Source organism: Hyperolius riggenbachi, chromosome 4, assembly GCF_040937935.1.
Source record: "Hyperolius riggenbachi isolate aHypRig1 chromosome 4, aHypRig1.pri, whole genome shotgun sequence".
Taxonomy (NCBI): Eukaryota; Metazoa; Chordata; class Amphibia; order Anura; family Hyperoliidae; genus Hyperolius; species Hyperolius riggenbachi.
In genome coordinates, this window is record NC_090649.1 from 330842329 (window position 1) to 330866955 (window position 24627).

Consider the following 24627-nt stretch of genomic DNA (forward strand, 5'->3'; position numbering starts at 1 on the left):
GACTTAAGAATAAAATACTCTAACAACCTGTGTAATTTTATTGACACAAACTTTTACACACTTTGGATCAAAGTGTAAGGGGTCTAAGGAGACTCTGTACACTTATCCAGAGCGGGGGCACTAGTCCAATCACTCCTATTATTGAACACTACAACATACAAGGGGATTTGCCTAAAAAGCCCTCATGCCCACTTGTGGGACAGAGCTCTAGAGTTGAAGTGGTGGAATTATGTTGTACCTCCATTTTGGACCCACATACCACTGTTGACAGGTGCATTCCCCTTTAGGGGGTAGGGCACTCTCTCTATGTTTTTGGCTGGCTTAGTGGAACTGAACATACTCAGTACCGTGGAAAAAAATCTTATTTAATGGTACCTGAACAAGAGCATTTAGCTGGCCACAGCTCAGAGTCAGTGGTGCTGTGTCACAAAGCACTGCATCATATGTGAGCAAAAGTTAATGTTACTATACTGAATAAAGCTTAAATGCTAGTTTCAGTAAGGTGTGATTAGCTATTGGTGGTTGCAGGCCTATCAGTTATTCTACAATACTGCTGATTTCAGAAAATGTAGTCTGGCATCTTTTGTTCTTCTTTCTTTTTTCACAGTCACCCTTTACTGTCTTGGCCACCAGCTGCAGACAGAGAGCATAGGATGCAAGCACATTTTGGCCCATAAAGAAAGAATCTGTCCTGCACTATATTATTTATATTAACTTACTGTGCTGTGGTACACTTACCATGCAGTGGTGGCTCCAGCGTCAAAACTTTTGGAGGGCACAAATGGGGCATGACGACTGGTGGGGCCCATTTGGGTGATTAGTCATTAGTACTGCAGACTGAAGTGTATGTGTAAGTAATACATTATTGATGGTCTGTGGCTGTGTGTAGGATACCTGCTAACAACATGGAACTAAGAGGGGGTGGAAGTAACAATTCATGTTTTTTTTCCTTATAATATGTAGGTACACTAGGTAATATGGATATATATTTTCAACTACAGGCAGTCCCCTACTTACAAACAGGTTCCGTTCTGAAGCTTGTCTGAATCCTGTGGAGAAACATAGTTAACTGATTTACTTTTGGACAGATAGTGTAAACTGTTTTTGGTTGTTTTCAATGTGCTTTTAAAGTGTTTTAAACTACTACCAACAATTTATACAATACTGTTACATTTGACATAAAAAATATGTAAGTAGGGGAATGTCTGTACAGTTTATTGCATGGAGTGAGAGCACATTTTATTATGATAGGTTATGTGTGCACCGTGGGTGTGTCAACTGCATTTGCTGTGCATGAAGGTCATGGGGCACTATGTAGAGTGTATTTTTTTCCATTTGGTGTGGATGGATGTGAACATCCTTTAGCTCTGTGTTTTAGGCCCAGTGCACACCAAAACCGCTAGCAGATCCTCAAAACGCTAGAGGTTTTTGGAGCGGATTGCAGAGTGATTCTAGGCATGTTTAGAGTCGTTTTCTAAACATGCCTAGTGGTTTTGGGAGTGTTTTTGGGTAGCAGATTACTTATACTGTTACAGTAAAAGCTGTTACTGAACAGCTTCTGTAACAAAAACGCCTGGCAAACTGCTCTGATGTAGCGTTTTTCAGATCGGTTTGCGTTTTTCCTATTCTTTACATTGAGGCAGAAACGCTTCTGCAAACCGCAAACATTCAGCAGAAGGCACGTTTGCGGTTTGCTACAAACCTCAAACCGGCGGTGTGCACCATCCCATTGAAATACATTAGCCAAGTGGTTTTACAGGCGGATGCGGCCGGTGGATCGCATCCAAAACCGCTCGGTGTGCACTGCTAGGAGATTTTCAGTTTTTTTTCCTACACCTGCCACTGCCACACCTCACACATAGGGATGAGTGTTCCAAATCCAAATGTTTCTTGTCCAAAATGATTCAGAACAGAGCACAGATTTCAAGTACAGTGGACCGCAGCAGGGGGAGTTAACGCATCCTTGATGCTGCGGCCTACATGACTGCACTGTGCGTCTTCATGTGCATGCGCAGTGTATTTTCAATTACAGTTCACCATAAGTTCTTTAAATTGCAGCCCTCTTACACACCCAAAATCCCCTGATCGCCCTCTGTGCAAATTTGTAGCCCCCAGGGGGGGGAGTTAACGCATCCTTGATGCTGCGGCCTACATGACTGCACTGTGCGTCGTCATGTGCATGCAAGGTGTATTTTCAATTACAGATCACCATAAATTCTTTAAATTGCAGCCCTCTTAAACACCCAAAATCCCGATCTCCCTCTGTGCAAATTTGTAGCCCCCAGCCTGGGCCTGCTAGTTCACAAGATTCGTATGCCATATATCGGGAACCAGGGGCTGCAAATTTGCACAGAGGTTGATTGGGTGTGTGGGGGTGTAAGAGGCCTACAATGTAAAGACTCTAGGGTGAACTGTAATTGAGAATACACTGCGCATATGTGTGATGACACGCAGCACAGTGACATAGGCAGGAGAAAGAAAAGGACCCTGTTGCGCATGCAGGTGACAAAAAGCGCTGACGTACCTGCAAAACCTGGCATTGCACCACCTTACTGTGCTGCCCTCCATGGTGCAGCTATGAAGGAGGAAGTATTTAGAGCTGGAATGCACCATGGAGGGCAGTGCATGGAGGTGGTGTCAATGGCTCATTAACCCTGCCACAGTTTGCTGTACATAGGTGCTCCGTTATGAATCATTCGAAACCAGTTAAAAATTCGGAATGCTCATCCCTACTCACACATATTAAGAATGCATACGAGATTGATTTTCATTACTCAATCCATAGGGTGCTTTTTTTTTATAAGTATTAGTTTCCTTTGTATTAGCATTAGAAACTAAAGCTTCAAATCAATTTCGAGAAGAATAACGTTTACAGTTACAGAACTACGTTTTAGGAGATACACAGATTCTCACAAACGTAAGTAGGGTGAGAAGAAAAGGCGACAGAGAGAGCAGTTACATAACTACATTTTTAGGAGATGTAAATGTAGCTATCCCTCTAAAAGAGCGACAACGGCACTCGCCTCTTTAGACTGCCATTACTACATCTGTCTGAGAGTCTGCTACAGCTAGTGCAGAAAAGCGTGAAAAAAACACGTTCCCGTCGTGTGCAAATGACGTCATCATTGAGAGACGTTCCTTATTCTGCTTCAAGGGTGCAGGCGGAAAGAGCAATAGCGCAGGTGGTGTGTGCAGCGGCGGCTTCGGCGTGTGACCTCTGTGAAAGCGGAGCAGAAAGCCAGGACAAAATGGTTGTTGTGGGGAAGACCAGCGCCATCGCAGCTGGAGTGTGCGGCGCCTTGTTTCTGGGCTACTGCATTTATTTCGACAGGAAGCGGAGGAGTGACCCCAACTTCAAGAACCGGCTGCGAGAGAGTAAGATCCCCGACCATGGTGTTCCATAATAACACACTGCTGCTATCCAGCTACAGCAGCGTGACTCCTCAGAAGTGGATTTCTCGTGTGGTGTTGCCTTCAAAGATGCTACATATTAGAGCCATCATGTGCTATCTGTGGGAAAGCTAGGTTAAGCTGTGGGTTTATAAGGGTAGACTCTAGAAACCATGGAACTGGGTTTTAACCACTTGATGTGAGAGGGATTGCCTAGCAATCCTGTTGATTTGTCTGGCATCATTAGAGTTTTGATAGCACACCTGAAACCAGCATGTGGCAAATGCAGTCAGCCTTCAGTCAGTAACCTCTAATCTGCATGCTTGTTCAGGGCCTATGGCAAAATGTAGCAGCTTCCAAATCCCTTTCACTTCAGATGTCCTTAAAATAGGATTGTAAAATGGTGCAGAAAGTTGAAGAGGTTATACAGCCTAAAATAACATTTTTATCTAAGGTTAGCAGTTTGTCATTTAAAAGTTATACAGTATTTGCTGGATAGTGTACTGGTTAAGGACACTTCCCCTGATATAGGAGACCGGGGTTCAAATCTTTGCTCTCCCTAGCCAATACCTATTTAGTAAAGAGACCTTGGGCAAGACTCCCTAATAGTGACGGTCATGTCTAGTAGAACTGAAGGAAAAGCATATGATCATTTTGGTCAGGTGATAGATATGCAAGTACCTGATTTGCTAGTCAAGATCATGTGCTAAAGCAGGGTATGATCACAGCAAATCAGAGCTTTGCAAATTGGCTGATCAAACAAATTATATGCTTCTCCATGAGTTCTCCTAGACATGACTATCAGTACTGCCGAACACTTCAGGGGGGCCTTCTGAGCGTGCCCTTAGTGGCTGCAGCTCTTAAGCGCTTTGAATCTGACAGGAGAAAAGTGTTATACAAATGTTGGAATTAATATTATATATTTACTGGTACTTATCCGTTAGCCGGGCGCATCCGGCAGGTGGTGACAAAACTCCACCAGAGTTACATCTTTCCCTACTATCCATGTCAGCTTGGAGGGGGAATAGTAATTAGCGCCACCTGCCGGATGCGCCCGGCTAACGTAGAAGTACCTATTTACCTGCCAGCTTATTCCCCCTGTGTGACCGCCAGGTTCCATGGTGTAGCCCTGCTGAGAACACATCATTCTATTTTCTCTATTTGAGATAGAAAAAAGAATGGCGTTTTTTTCAGCAGGGGTGTGGGGCTACATGACATACCCCGGTGGCCAAGCTGCTTCAGGTTTTTCGGAGGAACAGGCTAGCAGGTAAGTATAAAGCCCCCTCTACACGGAGCGATGTGTCTTATCTTATCAATCGAGCCCCTGATGCGGCTCGATTGATAAGATCCGACAGGTCCGATCTCGCTGCCGGCGATTCCCTGCTCGTTCCCCACGAATGGCAGGGAACCGAGCGGAAGATAAGCGGCGCCGGCGAGGAGGGATCGAATCCGATGCGCGAGCGGGGCTGCGGCGGGGATGCGGCAGAGGCGATCCGGCGGCTAATCGAGCCGGATCGCTACGTCTAGACCCAGCTTTACTTTTAAATCACAAGACGCTTACATCATTAGATAAAAATATCATTTCAGGCTGTATAGCCTATTTAAAGTGAATGGGAACTGGTTTTTAAAACTTCATTCAAATATAGTACCTTTCAGCTTTTTATTTTTCTCTTCTAATGTGTTCACTTACCCCTTCTGCTGCAGAATTGAGCATAAGTCAGCCTTGAGTTTGACCGTTTCGGTCGAAAAACTGATGGTTTTGAGGAGGCAGAGCTTCTTTCCCCTGCTCTGTCATGTCTAGCGTTCTCCTCCCCGCCCCGCCTGTCCGCGTTCACATGAATGCGCGGCTCTGTGGTCTCCCTCACTGAGCACGCACAGTGACGTCTTCCTGCTCGCTCGGCATCTTGGGAGACACAAGAGATTCATAAGTTAGTAAGCAGAGAGAAGGTATTTTTTTACCCTAACGTACCTTCACTCGTAAGGTGCACGGCAGATGGCCGTTCCGTTCTATATACACACTGCTGTGACACGTGCACGCTCGTGCTCTACAGTACGCACACGAGCACATGGCCGTGCTGCACACTTCTTTCATCTCGCAGAGCCAAATCACACGCAGCTACAACCGCGGTGTTGCACACAGGAAAAGGCTGCTGACCTGGAGGATATAGAAAAGGTCAGCAGCCATCTTGGAAAGCGGGGAAATCGATTATGGGGCTGAATTACTGGACCCAGGGGCCGGGGAGTGGCAAATACCAGTAAGAGACTGTTTTTAATTTGCAACACAGACATGTTTTTATGTTTAAAAAAAAATAAAAAAATTCAGGTTCCCATTAGCTTTAATCCTGAGTCAGGCTTGGGACAGAAAACCGCAGAACATGGTGGTAATCCTGTGCCTAAGTGGGTTCTCTGGAGTATGTTTTTGTTCTTGGGGTCTAAAAGCTTGTGAAAAAATGTTATGGCTTTTAGACCTTAAATCTGGAAATAATCATAACACCAGGGAGGTTAAAGAGAACCTGAGGTGGGTTTGACAAATCATATTAGGACACAGAGGCAAGTTGTGTATACAATGACCAGCTTCTGTGTCCTTTCATTGCTCCTCCACACCCAGCCCCCCCCCCCCCCGGGGTTCTGCTGCTCCCCAATAACAAAAGCGCCAGGCTAGTGACACGCAGATTGTCACAAGCCTGCTATTTACCTCATGCTGCCACTCACCGCCACTCCTCTGCCTGTGTCCCTTCCCTCCCTGCCTCTGTAAGCTGATTAGAGAAAGCTTACGGAGGCGGTGAGGGAAGGGACACAGGTGAGGACCCGCACTATACAGGAGGCGGGGAGCGGCGGTGACTAGTAGCATGAGGTAAATGGCAGGCTATCGACAATCTGAGTGTCGCTAGCCTGGCACTTTTGTTATTGGGGACAGCAGAGCCCTGGGGGGGAGGGGGAGCTGGAGGAGCAATGACAGGACACAGAGGCTGGTCATTGTATACACAACTTGCCTCTGTGTCCTAATATGATTTGTCTCTAAGTGGCATATGTATCAGGATGTGTCAGTTATATCTAGGCCCTTGGCAAATCTTATGGTACTATGTTTTCAGGGTTAAAGAATCTTCCAGATTGGGATTTAAAAAATAAACTGAAATCGCATTTCGCTGCAGCAGGTGATCTAACAATGCTGGCCCTATGCTTCAGTTGACGGAAACCTCATCTAAAGTTTTGTCCATGCAGAAGTATTGTTGGGTCCATGGTCTTTAAAGGAGAACTGTAGTGAAAGGTATATGGAGGCTACCATATTGATTTACTTTTAAGCAATACCAGTTACCTGGCTATCCTGCAGATCCTCTGCCTCCAATACTTTTAGCCCTAGACCCTGAACAAGCATGCAGCAGATCTGGTGTTTGACATTTTTGTAAGATCTGACAAGATTAGCTGCATGCTTGTTTCTGGTGTGATTCACACTACTGCAGCCAAATAGATCAGCAGGGCTGCCAGGCAACTGGTATAGCTTAAAAGGAAATCAATATGGCAGCCTCCATATACCTCTCACTACAGTTCTCCTTTAAAGTCTTCAATAGTTCATTTTAAAGATGTCAGTCCACTCATTAATCTGCATGTTTGCCTAAGGCTCAACACACACCATACAATCTTGCTTGTTCAATCTTACCACTTTCATGTAGTATAAGAGCTTATCCACTCAATCATTCAAGGTATTTTCAATCTGTTGGCTCTTATACTACATAGATTTGGTAAATCTGTGCAACCAAGATTGTATGGTGTGTGTTGAGCTTAAGGCCTAAGCAATACCAGTTGCCTGGCTGTCCTGCTGATCGTCTGCCTCTAATGCTAGGAATACACGGCTCGATTCTGAGCCATTTCGATGGCTCGATAGATCATTTCCGACATGTCCGATTTCCTGCCCGATCGTTTCTTGTGCTTGATTCTGCATAGAGGACAATGGGAAAAGATAAAAAAAAAAGCGTAAGATAAGAGAATCGGCTGCAGAATCGAGCGCGGAAAGCGATCAGGCGCGGAATAGAGCAGCAAAATCGAGCTGTGTGTGCCCAGCATAATACTTTTAGCTCTAGACTCCAAACAAGCAAGCATTGTCAGATTTGACAAGATTAGGTGAATGCTTGTTTCTGGTGTTATTCAGACACTGCAACAGCCAAATGGATCAGCAGGGATGCCAGGCAACTGGTATTGTTTAAAAGGAAATACATATGATAGCCTCCATATACTTCTCACTTCAGTTGTCCTTTTTAAATAGCTGAATCTGCAGCCTCCACACAGGTTAAGGCAGGGGCGATGAATAAGTCAACATGTAGCAATGTATTTGTGACTATATTATAACCGATTGTAACTTTCTGTTCACCATCAGATTTACGCTTAGCCCCTTTGGGGCCAGGGCTGTGGAGTCGGTACAAAAATCACCTGACTCCCAACTCCTCAGTTTATGAAATCACTAACTGCAACTCCAGGTACCCAAAATTGCTCTGATTCCTTGACTCCTTAGTCTAATATTTATCAGGGCTGTGGCTTTGGTACAAAAATCATCCAACTCCTCAGTTTATGCAACTACCAACTCCGACTCCAGGTACCCAAAATTACTCCGACTGCACAACCCTGTTTGGGAGCAAGGATGTTACCAGCAGGGCCGGATTTCGGCCAAGGCCATTTCGGTGCCTAGGGCACCACACGAGGAAGGGCACCAAAGCAGCAGGCTAAAGTGGTGCAGCATTTGCAAGCATGCAAATGCTGCAATGCAGGGTGACCTGGCGAGTGCCTGACCGCAGTACTCTGCTGCTAGCTGCCTGTGCAGCAACCACTTTGCTCTCTGTGAACATTTGCATTGTGGCCGGTGGCTATGGACTTGGGCAGCAGTGGAGACGGATAGGAAGAGATAGCTTCTGCACTACAGACAAGCAGAGAAATTAGTGACACAGATGGCTGCTGTGGTGTGAAGGCGAGCTGGCTACCTATACTGAAAGGTGGGGGAGGGGGCAAAGGAGGGATTAAGGGAGACATCTGGCTACCTATCCTGGAGGGAATGGGGGAGGAGTAATCTGGCTATACATATACTAGAGGGCACGGGGGAGGGGTCATCTGGCTACCCATACTGGAAGGAAAGGGGGGAGGAGTCATCTAGCTACCTATACTTGGGGGGGGGGGGGGGGGGGGGGGGAGATAATCTCGCTACCTCTACAGAAGGGGGGCAGCTGGTGACAGTGGCCTAGGGCAGTAAAGAGTACAAATCCGGCCAGTTTTATGAAACCTCCAATTCCAGGTAGTCAAAACTGCTTTTACTCCCGACTCCACAGCCCTGGAGGTTACAGTTACGTCTTGTTTGTGGCTGTTTGCTGCTGATAGGATGTAACTGACCTTAGTCCCGCTGCAATCACATGTACCCGAAGGGGAAGATTCAACTGTCATGACAGCTCACATCTCACTGATCAGAAGGCATGCCGATTGGCTCCTGATCACATGATCACTATCGCCGCTGATCGTAGTGATTACTGGCAGCAAAAATGTCTGCCGCCAGAGAGACACACTAGTCCATTAGGGCATCTACAGACCACCAGAGAAACCATGGGAAGTACCAACCAGACTACCAAGGAAACTGAGATACTCTCCGGCATGGGGTCAACTAGACTGCCAGGAACTCCTATTGGGAGCCAACAGACCTCCAGGTAAACATATGGGGGACTGGTTAACCACTTCCCGATCGCCGTATTGACAAATGGCGGCCGGGAAGTGCACCCCGCAAGGACCGCCGTATAGACAAATGGCGGCGGTCCTTGTAGGGGCATGGGCGGAGCGATCGCGTCATCCGTGACGCGATCCTCCGCCTGTCGCCGCTCACCTGCCGCAACATCCCGCCGGCCATACGGAAGCGCCGGTGGGATGTTAACACCGCGATCGCCGCATACAAAGTGTATAATACACTTTGTAATGTTTGCAAAGTGTATTATACAGGCTGCCTCCTGCCCTGGTGGTCCCAGTGTCCGAGGGACCACCAGGGCAGGCTGCAGCCACCCTAGTCTGCACCCAAGCACACTGATTTCCCCCGCCCCAGATCGCCGACAGCACCCCTCAGGACCCCTGCCCACCCTCCAGACCCCTGTTTGCACCCAATCGCCCCCCTAATCACCCATCAATCACTCCCTGTCACTATCTGTCAACGCTATTTTTTTTTATCCCCCCCCCTCCCCCCCTGCCCCCTCCTGATCACCCCCAGACCCCTCAGATTCTCCCCAGACCCCCCCCCCCCCGTGTACTGTATGCATCTATCCCCCTGATCACCTGTCAATCACCCATCAATCACCCCCTGTCACTGCCACCCATCAATCACCCCCTAACCTGCCCCTTGCGGGCAATCTGATCACCCACTCACACCAATAGATCGCCCGCAGATCCGACGTCCGATCACCTCCCAAGTGCAGTGTTTACATCTATTCTCTACCCTAAACACCCACTAATTACCCGTCAATCACCCCCTATCACCACCTGTCACTGTTACCCATCAGATCAGACTCTAATCTGCCCCTTGCGGGCACCCAATCACCCGCCTACACGCTCAGATTGCCCTTAGACCCCCCTTATCAATTCGCCAGTGCAATATTTACATCTGTTCTCCCCTGTAATAACCCACTGATTACCTGTCAATCACCCATCAATCACCCCCTGTCACTGCCACCCATCAATCACCCCCTGTCACTGCCACCCATCAATCACCCCCTAACCTGCCCCTTGCGGGCAATCTGATCACCCACCCACACTAATAGATCGCCCGCAGATCCGACATCAGATCACCACCCAAGCGCAGTGTTTACATCTCTTCTCTACCCTAAACACCCACTAATTACCCATCAATCACCCCCTGTCACTGCTACCTATCAGATTGACACCTATCTGCCCCTAGGGCACTCAATCACCCGCCCACACCCTTAGAACGCCCTCAGACCCCAGCCCTGATCACCTCGCCAGTGCATTGCTTGCATCTATTCCCCCCTCTAATCACACCTTGAGACACCCATCAATCACCTCCTGTCACCCCCTAGCACACCTACCCATCAGATCAGGCCCTAATTTGCCCCGTGTGGGCTCCTGATCACTCGGCCAAACCCTCAGATCCCCCTCAGACCCCTTCCGATCACCTCCCCAGTGCATTGATTGCATCTATTTTCCCCTCTAACCACCCCCTGAGACACCCATCAATCACCTCCTGTCACCCCCTAGCACTCCTATCCATCAGATCAGGCCCAATACAACCTGTCATCTAAAAGGCCACCCTGCTTATGACCGGTTCCACAAAATTCGCCCCCTCATAGACCACCTGTCATCAAAATTTGCAGATGCTTATACCCCTGAACAGTCATTTTGAGACATTTGGTTTCCAGACTACTCACGGTTTTAGGCCCGTAAAATGCCAGGGCGGTATAGGAACCCCACAAGTGACCCCATTTTAGAAAAAAGACACCCAAGGTATTCTGTTAGGTGTATGACGAGTTCATAGATTTTATTTTTTTGTCAAAAGTTAGCGGAAATTGATTTTTATTTTTATTTTTTTTATCACAGTGTCATTTTTCACTAACTTGTGACAAAAAATAAAATCTTCTATGAACTCTCTATACACCTAACGGAATACCTTGGGGTGTCTTCTTTCTAAAATGGGGTCACTTGTGGGGTTCCTATACTGCCCTGGCATTTTAGGGGCCCTAAACCGTGAGGAGTAGTCTAGAAAACAAATGCCTCAAAATGACCTGTGAATAGGACGTTGGGCCCCTTAGCGCACCTTGGCTGCAAAAAAGTGTCACACATGTGGTACCGCCGTACTCAGGAGAAGTAGTATAATGTGTTTTGGGGTGTATTTTTACACATACCCATGCTGGGTGGGAGAAATCTCGCTGTAAATGGACAATTGTGTGTAAAAAAAAAAAAAAAATCAAACAATTGTCATTTACAGAGAGATTTCTCCCACCCAGCATGGGTATGTGTAAAAAATACACCCCAAAACACATTATACTACTTCTCCTGAGTACGGCGGTACCACATGTGTGGCACTTTTTTACACCCTAAGTACGCTAAGGGGCCCAAAGTCCAATGAGTACATTTAGGATTTCACAGGTCGTTTTGCGACATTTGGTTTCAAGACTACTCCTCACGGTTTAGGGCCCCTAAAATGCCAGGGCAGTATAGGAACCCCACAAATGACCCCATTCTAGAAAGGAGTATGGTGAGTTCATAGAAGATTTTATTTTTTGTCACAAGTTAGCGGAAAATGACACTTTGTGAAAAAAAACTATTAAAATCAATTTCCGCTAACTTGTGACAAAAAAATAAAAACTTCTATGAACTCACCGTACTGCTAACGGAATACCTTGGGGTGTCTTCTTTCTAAAATGAGGTCATTAGTGGGGTTCCTAAACTGCCCTGGCATTTTAGGGGCCCTAAACCGTGAGGAGTAGTCTTGAAACAAAAATGACCTGTGAAATCCTAAAGGTACTCATTGGACTTTGGGCCCCTTAGCGCAGTTAGGGTGCAAAAAAGTGCCACACATGTGGTATCGCCGTACTCAGGAGAAGTAGTATAATGTGTTTTGGGGTGTATTTTTACGCATACCCATGCTGGGTGGGAGAAATACCTCTGTAAATGACAATCTTTTGATTTTTTTTTTTACACACAATTGTCCATTTACAGAGTTATTTCTCCCACCCAGCATGGGTATGTGTAAAAATACACCCCAAAACACATTGTACTACTTCTCCCGAGTACGGCGATACCACGTGTGGCACTTTTTTGCACCCTAACTGCGCTAAGGGGCCCAAAGTCCAATGAGTATGTTCAGGATTTCACAGGTCATTTTGAGAAATTTCGTTTCAAGACTACTCCTCACGATTTAGGGCCCCTAAAATGCCAGGACAGTATAGGAACCCCACAAATGACTCCCATTTTAGAAAGACACCCCAAGGTATTCTGTTAGTAGTACGGTGAGTTCATAGAAGATTTTATTTTTTGTCACAAGTTAGCGGAAATTGATTTTTATTGGTTTTTTTCACAAAGTGTCATTTTCCGCTAACTTGTGACAAAAAATAAAATCTTCTATGAACTCACCATACTCCTAACGGAATACCTTGGGGTGTCTTCCATCTAAAATGGGGTCATTTGTGGGGTTCCTGTACTGTCCTGGCATTTTAGGGGCCCTAAACCGTGAGGAGTAGTCTTGAAACAAAATTTCTCAAAATGACCTGTGAAATCCTAAAGGTACTCATTGGACTTTGGGCCCCTTAGCGCAGTTAGGGTGCAAAAAAGTGCCACATGTGGTATCGCCGTACTCAGGAGAAGTAGTATAATGTGTTTTGGGGTGTATTTTTACACATACCCATGCTGGGTGGGAGAAATCTCTCTGTAAATGGACAATTGTGTGTAAAAAAAAAATCAAACAATTGTCATTTGCAGAGATATTTCTCCCACCCAGCATGGGTATGTGTAAAAATACACCCCAAAACACATTATACTACTTCTCCTGAGTACGGCAATACCACGTGTGGCACTTTTTTGCAGCCTAACTGCGCTAAGGGGCCCAAAGTCCAATGAGCACCTTTAGGCTTTACAGGGGTGCTTACAATTTAGCACCCCCCCAAAATGTCAGGACAGTAAACACACCCCACAAATGACCCCATTTTGGAAAGTAGACACTTCAAGGTATTCAGAGCGGAGCATAGTGAGTCCGTGGCAGGTTTCATTTTTTTTGTCGCAAGTTAGAAGAAATGGAATTTTTTTTTATTTTTTTTTGTCACAAAGTGTCATTTTCCGCTTACTTGTGACAAAAAATATCTTCTATGAACTCACTATGCCTCTCAGTGAATACTTTGGGATGTCTTCTTTCCAAAATGGGGTCATTTGGGGGGTATTTATACTATCCTGGAATTCTAGCCCCTCATGAAACATGACAGGTGGTCAGAAAAGGCAGAGATGCTGGAAAATGGGAAAATTCACTTTTTGCACCATAGTTTGTAAACGCTATAACTTTTACCCAAACCGATAAATATAGGCTGAATGGGTTTTTTTTTTTTTTATCAAAAACATGTTTGTCCACATTTTTCACGCTGCATGTATACAGAAATTTTACTTTATTTGAAAAATGTCAGCACAGAAAGTTAAAAAAATCATTTTTTTGCCAAAATTCATGTCTTTTTTGATGAATATAATAAAAAGTAAAAATCGCATCAGCAATCAAATGGCACCAAAAGAAAGCTTTATTAGTGACAAGAAAAGGAGCCAAAATTCATTTAGGTGGTAGGTTGTATGAGCGAGCAATAAATCGTGAAAGCTGCAGTGGTCTGAATGGAAAAAAAGTGGCCGGTCCTTAAGGGGTAGAAAGTCCTAGGTCCTCAAGTGGTTAAAGTGGACCCAAATTTAAAAATACAAGATTTCAGAAACAAAATCTATTTTCTAAATTATAATAAATAGCAGCCTTTTTTCAGCTGCATGATGACACACATATAAAATATTTTACATTTATTGGAGAAACCTCTCCCTTCCTTTCAAATTGCCGGGACAGGATCCGGCAAACTGGTAGAGTAGATGGTGTCCAGAAAAGGAGGAATTGCTAATGGCTGCCACCTGTATAACACTAGTTATGAAAAGAGAAGGGTGAAAAGCATGCACTGAAATGCTCATAGGCTTGAAGGAGTGTTTATTTATCTTTGTATGTGTCAGAGTGGTGCAACAATATATTTTGAATTAAAAAAAATGTTTGGTTTGGGTCTGCTTTAACTACTATGAGGGAAATCTATAAAAGGGAAGGGAAACGGGTCACATTGGGAAATGTCATGCGGAAACCATAGTGATATGGATGCATTACATTGTAATGATTACAATAAGACTTTTTAAACCCACCCTCTTTAAATACTACACCCCCTACATAATAAAATTAACTTTCCCTTAACTGTTACCATTAGCAATCATTTTAATTCAAGATAAAAAGGTTTTTTTGCTAAGAAAAATGCATGTAAGTGTAATTTAGCTATTTGGCCACAAGATGTCTTTGCGCATTACTTTCCTGTGCGTACTATTAGTACGCTAACAGGAAGTAATGTGTGAACATGTTACTTCCGTTATTACACTGGCCGAAGGCATCTCATTGATGCCGGCGATCATTGACTCGGGGGCTTGGATCAATGAATGGGAACTGTTCCCATTCATTGATCTCCCCTCTAACAATCGGTGGCAAGAACATGCAGGAGCGAGCGGTGGCAATATACGAGCATCTTTGTCCCTTGTGCTTCAGATGAAGTTTGCCAGAGCGTAGAGATACTGCACGGGATGCAGTAAGTAGTTAAAGGGGTTTTATATGTTGGTACTGAAGTGGTTAAAGCCGACCTAAACGCTTGCACAGAAGACAAGGAAAATGCAAATAATTCACTCTGTGTATTTAGAGAGATTAGCTTGTCTAATTCCTCCTTATCTGCAAGTAATCAGCAAGTGTAATGCTGGGGGAATACACGGTTCGTTTCTGCCGCTCGATCGTTTTGTCTGTGCGATTCTGCAGTCGATTCCCTTATCTTTCGCTCGTTTTTCTTATGTTTTTTTCATTCACTTCTATCACAAATCGAGCGCCGAAACGATCAGACTGGAGATCGGACATGTTGGAAACTATCGAGCCATCTATCTGCGGCAGAAGCGAACAGTGTATTCCCAGCATAAAGGTGGCCATACATCAGGCGACTTGGCGGCTGATCGGCCATCCAATTTTGATTATTATAATCAGATGAAAATCTGTGCCTCCAAGTGCATGGGCAAGAAATTGGTCTCATTATTTGGTCAGACATGCTGCAAGATGTAGGGCAAACTTGCTTGATCTTGTGCGCAGTAGTAAAGGTGAGCAATATCGGGACGAACGCGACGAGACCTCTGGCGCTGCCCCCGTAATGTACCCCCGGTGCCCAGCGCACTTATACATTACCTGTCCGTGACGGCAACTGACCCCGAGCACACTGCTTGCTGCATACATGTGCTATACATGGTTGCCGGAGTAACGGGGCATGTGTGCAATGTTACACGTACCTGCGTGTATGCCGGCAGCCACGTGGAATGGAATGTTACCAGGGCCAGCGGCGGACAGGTAATGTATAGCACTGGGGGGTTTTCATCACACATAGGGGATGGCGAGGCGGCGCACTAGGCCGAATCTGCATCAATTTCAGCATGAAATTGATTGAGAATTGTCCTGCAGTGTAAGGGCAGCTGACAGATCTTCTCTAATCCGATTCAATTAGACAGGTTTGTGTCTTGGTTGAATCTACTCATCGCTGGATGTATGGCTACCTTAAAGGAGTTATCAGCCTAAAATGAACAAAATAAGCGCTACTTACCCGGGGCTTCCTCCAGCCCCAAGCTCCCAGCATGTGCCTCGCCGCAGCTCCCTCCCAGTCTCCGGCGATGACGTCAGGCCGACCTCAGTAGTTCTGCGCAGTCCGCTCCGGTCCACGTGGCGGTGATTGACCGCACTGCTCGCACGGCCGCAGTACGATCGGCCTGACGTCCTCGCCGGAGACCGGGTTTGAGCTGCAGCGAGGAACATGCTTGGGGCTGGAGGAAGCCCTGTGTAAGTAGCGCTTATTTTGTGCACTTTAGGATGATAACTCCTTTAAATCAGGGCTCATCGCTGAGCCAATTTGCAGTTTTTTTGTTTAAGCAAGAGGTTTTGCAACAATCTAGCCTTTTACAGCATTTTATTTTCTCACTGTATGGGCCTGTTTCTATTTGAGTGACAAAGCACAGCCTATTGAAATAAACGGGCTGCATTCCTTTAGCTGGCTGTCATACGGGGAGGGGGGGAGGTAGGAGGAGAATCGACAGTATGTTGCATTTAAATGCAGCGCGCATACAAATCCCTACAACATGGCACAGCTAGAGTGATTCAGGTGTGTCTCCCATCAGTTGTGCCAGTATCGGGTCTCAAAATACACATGTTGGCACATAATGGAAACAGTCCTTGAGTTGGGACCCATTTCCTTTTATGCAAATTTGCTGCATTTCCCTGCGTGCACATTGAAATTAATAGGCTACCGTCCGATTTACATGTGGGTTAAAAAAAGAGGCTACATTTAAACACATCACAAATCCCTAACCTAGAAAGCTCTCCTCAGCCTTTCCCTGTTTTACAGGCTGCTTTAACGTGCACCTGTAACGTCTCACTGTGAAAGCAACCTTAAGTAGAAAAGTCTTTATAAGGCCTAGTAAGCATCTTCCCTAGCTTACTTTTTTGCTTATACCCTATACTTTTTTGATAATAATCTTCTGAAGGATCATTTTTTATATTTTATATGCCTCCCTGGCTTTGCTTGTAGTCTAAGAGTATACTCTTGAGCACTTTTCTCTCTTTTTTTTTTTTTTTTTTCTTTTTTTTTTTTTCTGCCATATGAAATAATCCTGTCCTGGTCTACCAGAGATGCATCCCAGAACAGGCTCGACATGGCATAATGAGCAGAGTTATTGAAACTTCATCACCATGCAAGTATTTAGAAAACTACCATACATCTTACTTTCCAGGTCAATCATGACTGCGGCATGATCTGATATCCGCATATTATGTATCTCTGCTGCGCATATTCTTTTTGTCATAGCAGAGGTGAGAAATAAGTATGGTAGTCTGCTTGGGATAAAGAGTTATGGACAGGAGCGTGAAACAAATATTTTCCTGTCTTGTACATGGAGTAATCTCTACAAGTGAAATTGAGTCTTCCAATCAGATGCCAGTGTGGGGTATCCTCTCCCCTCCCACTTGAGTATTGCTGCTAGATCTATCCTCAGAGTAATTATGACCTTGTTACAGCTTACAGGTTTGCTTTAAAGCAAAATTAATGTTTGACTCTGCCCTCTTTCATAAACTTCTTTTGTCTTTTATTTCTGCAGAAAGAAGAAGGCAGAAATTAGCCAAAGAGAAAGCTGGTCAGGCAAGGGTAAGTTACCATGCAGACTTTTGCCAGTTAAGCGATGCTTATAATAGCGAATTTAAAGGACAACTATAGCGAGGGGGATATGGAGGCTGCCATATGTATTTCCTTTTAAACAAAACCAGTTGCCTGGCAGCCCTACTGCTCTATTTAGCTGCAGTAGTGTCTGAATCACACCAGAAACAAACATGCATATAATCTTGTCTGATCTGATAATGTCCGAAACACCTGATATGCTGCATGCTTGTTCACGGTCTTTGGTTAAAAGTATTAGAGGCAAAGGATCAGCAGGATAGCCAGGCAACTGGTATTGTTTATAAAGAATTAAATATGGCAGCCTCCATATCCCTCTCGCTGCAGTTGTCCTTTGAGCAACATATGCTTTATCTTTTAGTTACTGATAGCAGTTTTTTGTTCTGATGTAAAAAAAAAAAAAAAAAAAAGCCTTTTTTTTTTGTTTGTTTGTTTTGTAGCTTATCTACTCGTTTTTCACCGTATGCATCAGAGCAATTTTCACCTCCCATTCGCAAATAACTTTATCACTAATTATCTCGGTGAATTGCTCTATATCTTGTTTTTTCTGCCACCAATTAGGCTTTCTTTGGGTGGTACGTTTTTGGGTTCTAAATGCATTTTAACATGAATATTAAGAAAAAAATTGAAAAAATGCATTATTTCTCTGTTTTCGGCCATTATAGTTTCAGAAATAGAACATGCTACCATAATTAAAACCTACGTATTTTATTTGCCCATTTGTCCCGGTTATTACACCATGTAAATTATGTCCCTATCACAATGTATGGTGTTAATACTTTATTTGGAAATAAAGGTGCATTTTTTTTTTAGTTTTGCGTCCATCACTATTTACAAGCTTATAATTTAAAAAATATTAGTTGTATACCCTCTTCACATGCATATTAAAAATGTTCAGACCCTTAAATAACTATTTGTTTTGTTTCTTTAAAATTGTAATTTTTAATTTTTATTATTTTTTTTTTAGTGTGGGAGGTAAACAGTTAATGTAATTTATTTTTTGTAGTAAAACTGTATGTGCACATAGTTTTACTGTTTGGCCACAAGATTGCCACAGTGACTTTTTTTTTTTTTCCTATCCTGTGAGCGAGCACGCTTGCTTACAGGAGCTATAAGGGGGATGGGAGCGCGCAGCACCGCAGCAGCAGCCTTTTGGACGTGATAGTCGCATCCAAAAGGCTAAAATGGTTATCTAACAAGCAAAGTGGTTGCAATTCTGCTACTGCTGAAAAATTATTTCCCATAAACACATTTGTTAAACCTGACTGTTTGGCTGGATAGTGTACTGGTTAAGGGCATTGCCTTTGACATGGGAAACCATGGTTTGAATCCTGGCTAGGGTAGTACCTATTCAGTAAGGAGTTCAAGGCAAGACTCCCTAACACTGCAGGGTGGCCTTTTGAGCACGTTCCAGTGGCTGCAGCTCTTGAGCGTTTCGAGTCTGATAGCAGAAAAGCGCTATACTAATGTTCGGATTATTATTCGGATTATAAATTCCACCTCTGTTACCATGGCAGCTGTGTTCTCCAGTACAGAGTGCTTGACATTCCTGTCTTGCTACAAGAGTTAATAGTTGGGCAGAGTATTAGCCATTAGTGCACATGTGCAAACAGTACCAATTAACCACTTCCGTACCAAGGTAATTGAAATCCACACAGTTTGTGTCCGCCTCACTCTGCCAGGGCATAGATTTCAATTACCTTTGTTGTGTGGACAGCTGACATCTCCCGCCACTGATCAGTAGCCATGGCGATTGGCTGCTGATCACTACGATTGCAACTAATTGTAGTGATCACTAACGACCAGCACAGAGGAGGAACGGCACTCTCTCTTCTCCTCGTTCCCCTGACGATATTTGCTCCCCTCCACTCAGATTGGCGTCCAGTCTCCAGCATCACACCGCCACTAGCAGAAAAACAATGTGGAAGGTCCATGCTAAGGTTTACCATTTATTAACGGACACATCCAGTCACAGCACTAGTTTACACATAGCTGATATGTTTCGGACCTAACTGGTCCTTAATCCTAGCCTCTAGCATCATGACCCAGCTGGCTGACATCCTCAAGACAGGTCCTGATACTTAGCTGCAGTCCAAGGCTGGAAGCTAATCGGGGGGGGGGGGGGGGGGGCAGAATGCTCATCGCTAGGAGTAGGAAGTGAGTAAATTCTTTACCCCAGCATTGCTTCTTGCTGACGATCACTGCATATGGTGGCCTACCAGGGTTGCTATGAGGGACTCCCCAGACCACCAGGGTTGCTATGAGGGACTCCCCAGACCACCAGGGTGGCTATGAGGGACTCGCCAGACCACCAGGGTGGCTATGAGGGACTCGCCAGACTATCAGAATTTCATTAAGGGAGCCACTAGACTACTAGGGAGGCATGCTGGGAGGTGCACTAGACCCCCACAGAAGGGTATGGGGAAGACCTCCAGGAAATCTATGGGGGACTACTAGACCACTAGATTACCATGGGCACTATGGAGGACTTCTAAACCACTACCAGGGAGATCTGTATGTGGGGGGGGTGTACAGTGATGGGAATGCATTGAACGCTATTTCTATAAAATGTTTAATTCTGTCCACTTTTAAGTCCCCACCTGCTCAATAATAATCAATTAACCCATTAGCCTTTTCTCCCTGATTTTTACCATTAAAAATGCATATTATTTTTGCAGTTCAAGGTGAAAAGCACACACTGTAGCAAAAACCCACCTTTATTTCAAAATCAAATCGCACCATAAATTGTGATAGTAATAACATTTACATTTTTAAACTTTGTGATAAACGGGAGAAATTGCAAAATAGAATTTGTAGGTTTTATCTACAGTTGCATGCGCACACACGCACTCTCTCTCTCTCTCACCCTCGGTTATTTGGCACCAACTAATCCGGCTCATGCTGGATAAGTGTGCTTTCTGGTTGCTTGATACTCTGTGTTAAAAATAGCCCTAGCTAATACAGTACTATACCCCACTGTATTTACATATCATTAACTCTATTACATTTTTAAATACAGTAAATGAAAGTATATTAACTGTGGGGGAGCCATTCTTTAAGCACAGCAGAGCCCACAAAAAGCCTAAGAAGTTGTCTTTCACTACTGTGAGTACTGCCAGCAATTTGTGCTGGTTGATTGAGTACAAGTGTCAAGTATTGATAAAATTATTGCTGATTGAATAGGCACATAGATTGCTCTGGTCCTTAAAGGGGCCCATACACTAGTCGATTTCAGCCTTCGATCGCCGATCAATTAGTCGATCGATTTGATCTGGCAGGATGGAGAATCTAGGTCTGATGGCCCATAGAGTTGCATTGGATCTAATGGTGCATTAATGCATTTAGATCGATTTTTTTTTTTTTTTATTTTTTTTTTTTTTCCAAATTTAATTCTGAAATCTATTGGAAATCTGTTTCTAGTGTGCGGCACACATCAGATAGAGTCCTGTCAGACTTGACGGGCATCTGACAGTCTCTTTGATGGTCGAACCTGCTGTAAAGCCCAATCTACATGATATGATTCTTTGTGCGATTCGATTACGATTTTATTGCAAAACAATGGCAAATTGAATTTAATCAAATCCCGATCGGACATGTCTGATTTAATCGGATTGTAAATAGAATCGTAATCGAATCGCACAAAGAATCGTATCGTGTAGATGGGACTTTAATCTATAAGTGTATGGCCACCTTAAGAAGGTTTTATATGTTAGTACTAAAAGGGTTCAAAAAATGGCAGTAGGTTTTGACACAGACAATTTCTATTTGAAGCTCTGGCTTTGTTTTTTACATATGCAAAAAGAAAGTAAGTAATTTTGAATTATATTTGCCAGTTTTTCTTGCAATGCTTAGAAATGGCTGTATATTTAATTGTGAATCAATGTGGTCTTAAAGTGACCTGAGCACCATATCTGTAAAAATATTTAAAATTAACCTCCCCATACTGGAGGTTTGTAACTGATGGAGGCTTTGTGGGGTGGCAGCTGTAAATTGACTTGCATAAAGGTGTCCATCTTGCAGCTGTTACAACCGCACTTCAAAGTTGCCGTGAGCAGACCACATTCCAGGTCCCTGGTGTACTCTGGCAGATGTAGTGTTCCCAGCCCTGCAGTATGCCAGGAGTTAAGTGTGCCCGACCCCCTAGGGCAGGCATGGGCGAACGTGGCCCTCCAGCTGTTAAGGAACTACAAGTCCCACAATGCATTGCAGGAATCTTGACAGCCACTGTCATGACTCATAAAGGCAAATGCATTGTGGGACTTGTAGTTCCGTAACAGCTGGAGGGCCGAGTTTGCCCATGCCTGCCCTAGGGCATGCCGGGAGATGTCATCAATGGCCTCAATTCACTAAGCAGTTTAAACTAGTGTACAGATGGCTTTTAGTCTACTGATGGTTTGGTGTAAATCAGTTACAATAAAAGGGATTTCACTAATTATTACCGAATGTTTTAGACCTTTCGGTAACATTCACTAATTGGGTCGGTAAAGCAGGGGAAATAATCAAAAGATGCAATACACAAATGAGTAGCTATGACTGACATCCTTCTCCTCTGATGAGCTCTCCTCTGCATACCATTAAACTTCTGCATAATTAATTCAAAAGGTTCAATCCTCACATTTAAAATACCTCACAGAATTACGTTTACCTACAGAAATCAGCTGGTCTAATCTCTGTCAGAAAAAGTGGGCGTGGTTACTCCTTGTTTGCCTTTGTCAATTGCATCTTTTGATGATTTCCCCTGCTTTACCGACCTAAATTACAGAATGTTTTAGACCAGGTCTAAAACATTACACCAAACCATCAGTAGACTAAAAACCATCAGTAGACTAGTCTAAACTGCTTAGTGAATTGAGGCCATTACATCTGGACAGGAGATGTAGAGACACTAAAGACATCTCCCAGCCTGTACTTGGGGGCCAGGCACACTCATCTCCCAGCATGCAGCAGGGCCAGGAACACATCCTCTCCCAACATACACCAGAGAACGGGAACACGCTCTGCTTGAAGCAACTTTGAAGTGGGGTTGGTGTGGCCATGACCGCTGCAAAATGGAGATGGGGGGGGGGGCTACGGAGAAGACCCTGTAGGTAAGTTAATTTACAGCTGCCCCCTAATTTTTAAATATTTGTATAGATATGGTGCTCAGGTTGCTTTACATTGTACCCATGTAGTGGTCTGTACAAGAGCAAAGTAGTTTTTCCTTTCTGTACGTATGAGATGAGACATGCACCCGTTTCCTGCAATTAGCTCTCATGTGTGCTCTGTACAAAGTGCTTTAGTTCTCTGTTCTCCATAATGATAGGTTTTGATGAAATTAAACGATTTGTGCATCTTTATCTTTTCCAGTTACCTGATCTTAAAGATCCAGAAGCTGTTCAGAAATTCTTCCTTGAAGAGATTCAGCTAGGAGAAGAGCTGTTGGCACAAGGTTAGAACACTTAAAAAGAAAAATGAAAAAATGCTAGTAGTACAGCACATAAATCTCTTAAAGTGAACCTAAAGTCAGGAAGAAAAAATGAGTTTAACTCACCTGGGGCTTCCCTCAGCCCCCCTGAAGCTGATCAGTGCTCACGCTGACTCCATCAGATGTCCCTGCACCGGCCGGCAGCGACTTCCGGTTTCGCCGTCACCGGCCGACAGGCTGGGAACGCGAGTGATTCTTCGCGTTCCCAGCCAGAATAGCGCTCCCTATGCTGCTATTGCAGCCTCCCTACGCTGCAATAGCAGCATAGGGGGCGATATTCTGGCTGGGAACGCGAAGAATCCCTTGCGTTCCCAGCCTGTCGGCCGGAGACGGCGAAACCGGAAGTCGCCGCCGGCCGGTCCAGGGACATCTGATGGAGTCAGCGTGGGCACCGATCAGCTTCAGGGGGCTGAGGGAAGCCCCAGGTGAGTTAAACTCATTTTTTCTTCCTGACTTTAGGTTCACTTTAATATCAAACCTAATGTAATCGGTGGCTCCAGAGATACCACTTCTATAATGACTAAAAGCAGATTTTCCACTAGAGATGAGAAAAATGAATTTTCGGATCAGACACCTGTGGGGAATCTCATTGTTTACTCCCTGCTAATGTTCCTTGTCATTTCCCTGTTACCTGTTGCTCCTCAACAGTATCTGTTTTCACCAAGCAGCCCTGTAGTACCCCCAGTGGCAGATTTCCTTAGCTAAACTTGTTCTCTTGGTTCACCTCTATTTCCAGTTTGGTTGCAGTCTCTGGTTATGAATACTGGTATTTAAAGGGTGGGTTCCTAACGGACTGTCACTGCGATCTGCTGTCTTTCCATGATTTTCTGGTGGTCCATTAAAATGGACGTGTTATAAATACTATGCTTTCTGGCATTTCTGTGTTCCATGCAGTATCTGAGAAAAGTCATGCAAGATTGGGCTTAGTGTTCCCTCCCTGGTGGTAATCCCAAGCTACACTCTGTCTAGCCGCCAGGAGCTCAATGCAGAGTATAGCGCACAGCAGGCCCTTTTACTCACCTCCGGTGGGATCCAGACGTCGGTAGCCATTCTCCTTCCTGTCATCTGAGGCTCTGAATCACTCTGGTGAGATCGCCGTCAGTGATCTCACTACAAAGTTACAGTGCCACCCAGAGGACAGAGGTAAAATTGCAGCGCTGGAGCCCAGGGAGGTGAGTGCTGGGGCTGCTGCAGAGACTCTGGCGGCACTATTTATTTATTTATTTTTGTGTGCTGATTTTAGGGTCTGAAACGTTTTAAAAACACCCTAAAATCCAGAAATGATCATACTGCCAGGGAGGTTAACCACATTGAATCTGTTAACAGCTGTTCTTTTAAAGCATACCTGAAGAAACATGTAACATGAGGAGATCAATGTGTACGTACAATGTACCACTTAAAACTAGCCTGTTTCTTTTTTTTTTTTTTTCTTTTCCCTCAGGGCCCTAAATTACAGTTTCTCTACAGTTGGACTCTAGTGTAAAGCCCCATACACATGTTTAACAGCGGTCTTTTATGCAACACAATTATCAATCTACTTTTGTTGTGATACAACCCAAAATAAGTTGCTTGCTATTGTTCACACAGCTGATAAGACGTCAGTCCAACTGTTGGATTGACGTCTTATCAGTTGTGTGAACAGTAGCAAGCAACTTTTTTTTGGTTGTTCAACTTGTTTTACAACAAAAGTTGTTTGTTAATTGTACTGCATAAAAGACTGCTGTTGAGTGTGCGTATGGGGCCGTAACTTTCAGTGATAACTTATCAGAGGTCATAAAACTCATGTAT

At 44.5% G+C, this 24627-nt stretch overlaps 1 protein-coding gene and 1 long non-coding RNA gene across 2 annotated transcripts in view; one reads left to right on the forward strand and one right to left on the reverse strand.

Annotated features, from left to right (window-relative positions):
* Positions 1–3074, reverse strand: part of LOC137503978 (uncharacterized) — a 93437-nt gene extending 90363 nt beyond the window's left edge. The window contains exons 1-2 of the long non-coding RNA XR_011019396.1: positions 3024–3074; positions 1018–1049 (exon numbers count right to left, since the gene is read on the reverse strand). This is a non-coding gene — a long non-coding RNA (uncharacterized lncRNA). The remainder of the gene's footprint in view (positions 1–1017; positions 1050–3023) is intronic.
* Positions 3075–3116: 42 nt separating this feature from the next.
* The window catches only part of TOMM20 (translocase of outer mitochondrial membrane 20), a 28310-nt gene continuing 6799 nt past the window's right edge, over positions 3117–24627 (forward strand). The window contains exons 1-3 of the mRNA XM_068231814.1: positions 3117–3375; positions 17302–17348; positions 22722–22803. Of these exons, the coding sequence (XP_068087915.1) occupies positions 3249–3375; positions 17302–17348; positions 22722–22803 (256 nt within the window). The 5' untranslated portion in view covers positions 3117–3248. The remainder of the gene's footprint in view (positions 3376–17301; positions 17349–22721; positions 22804–24627) is intronic.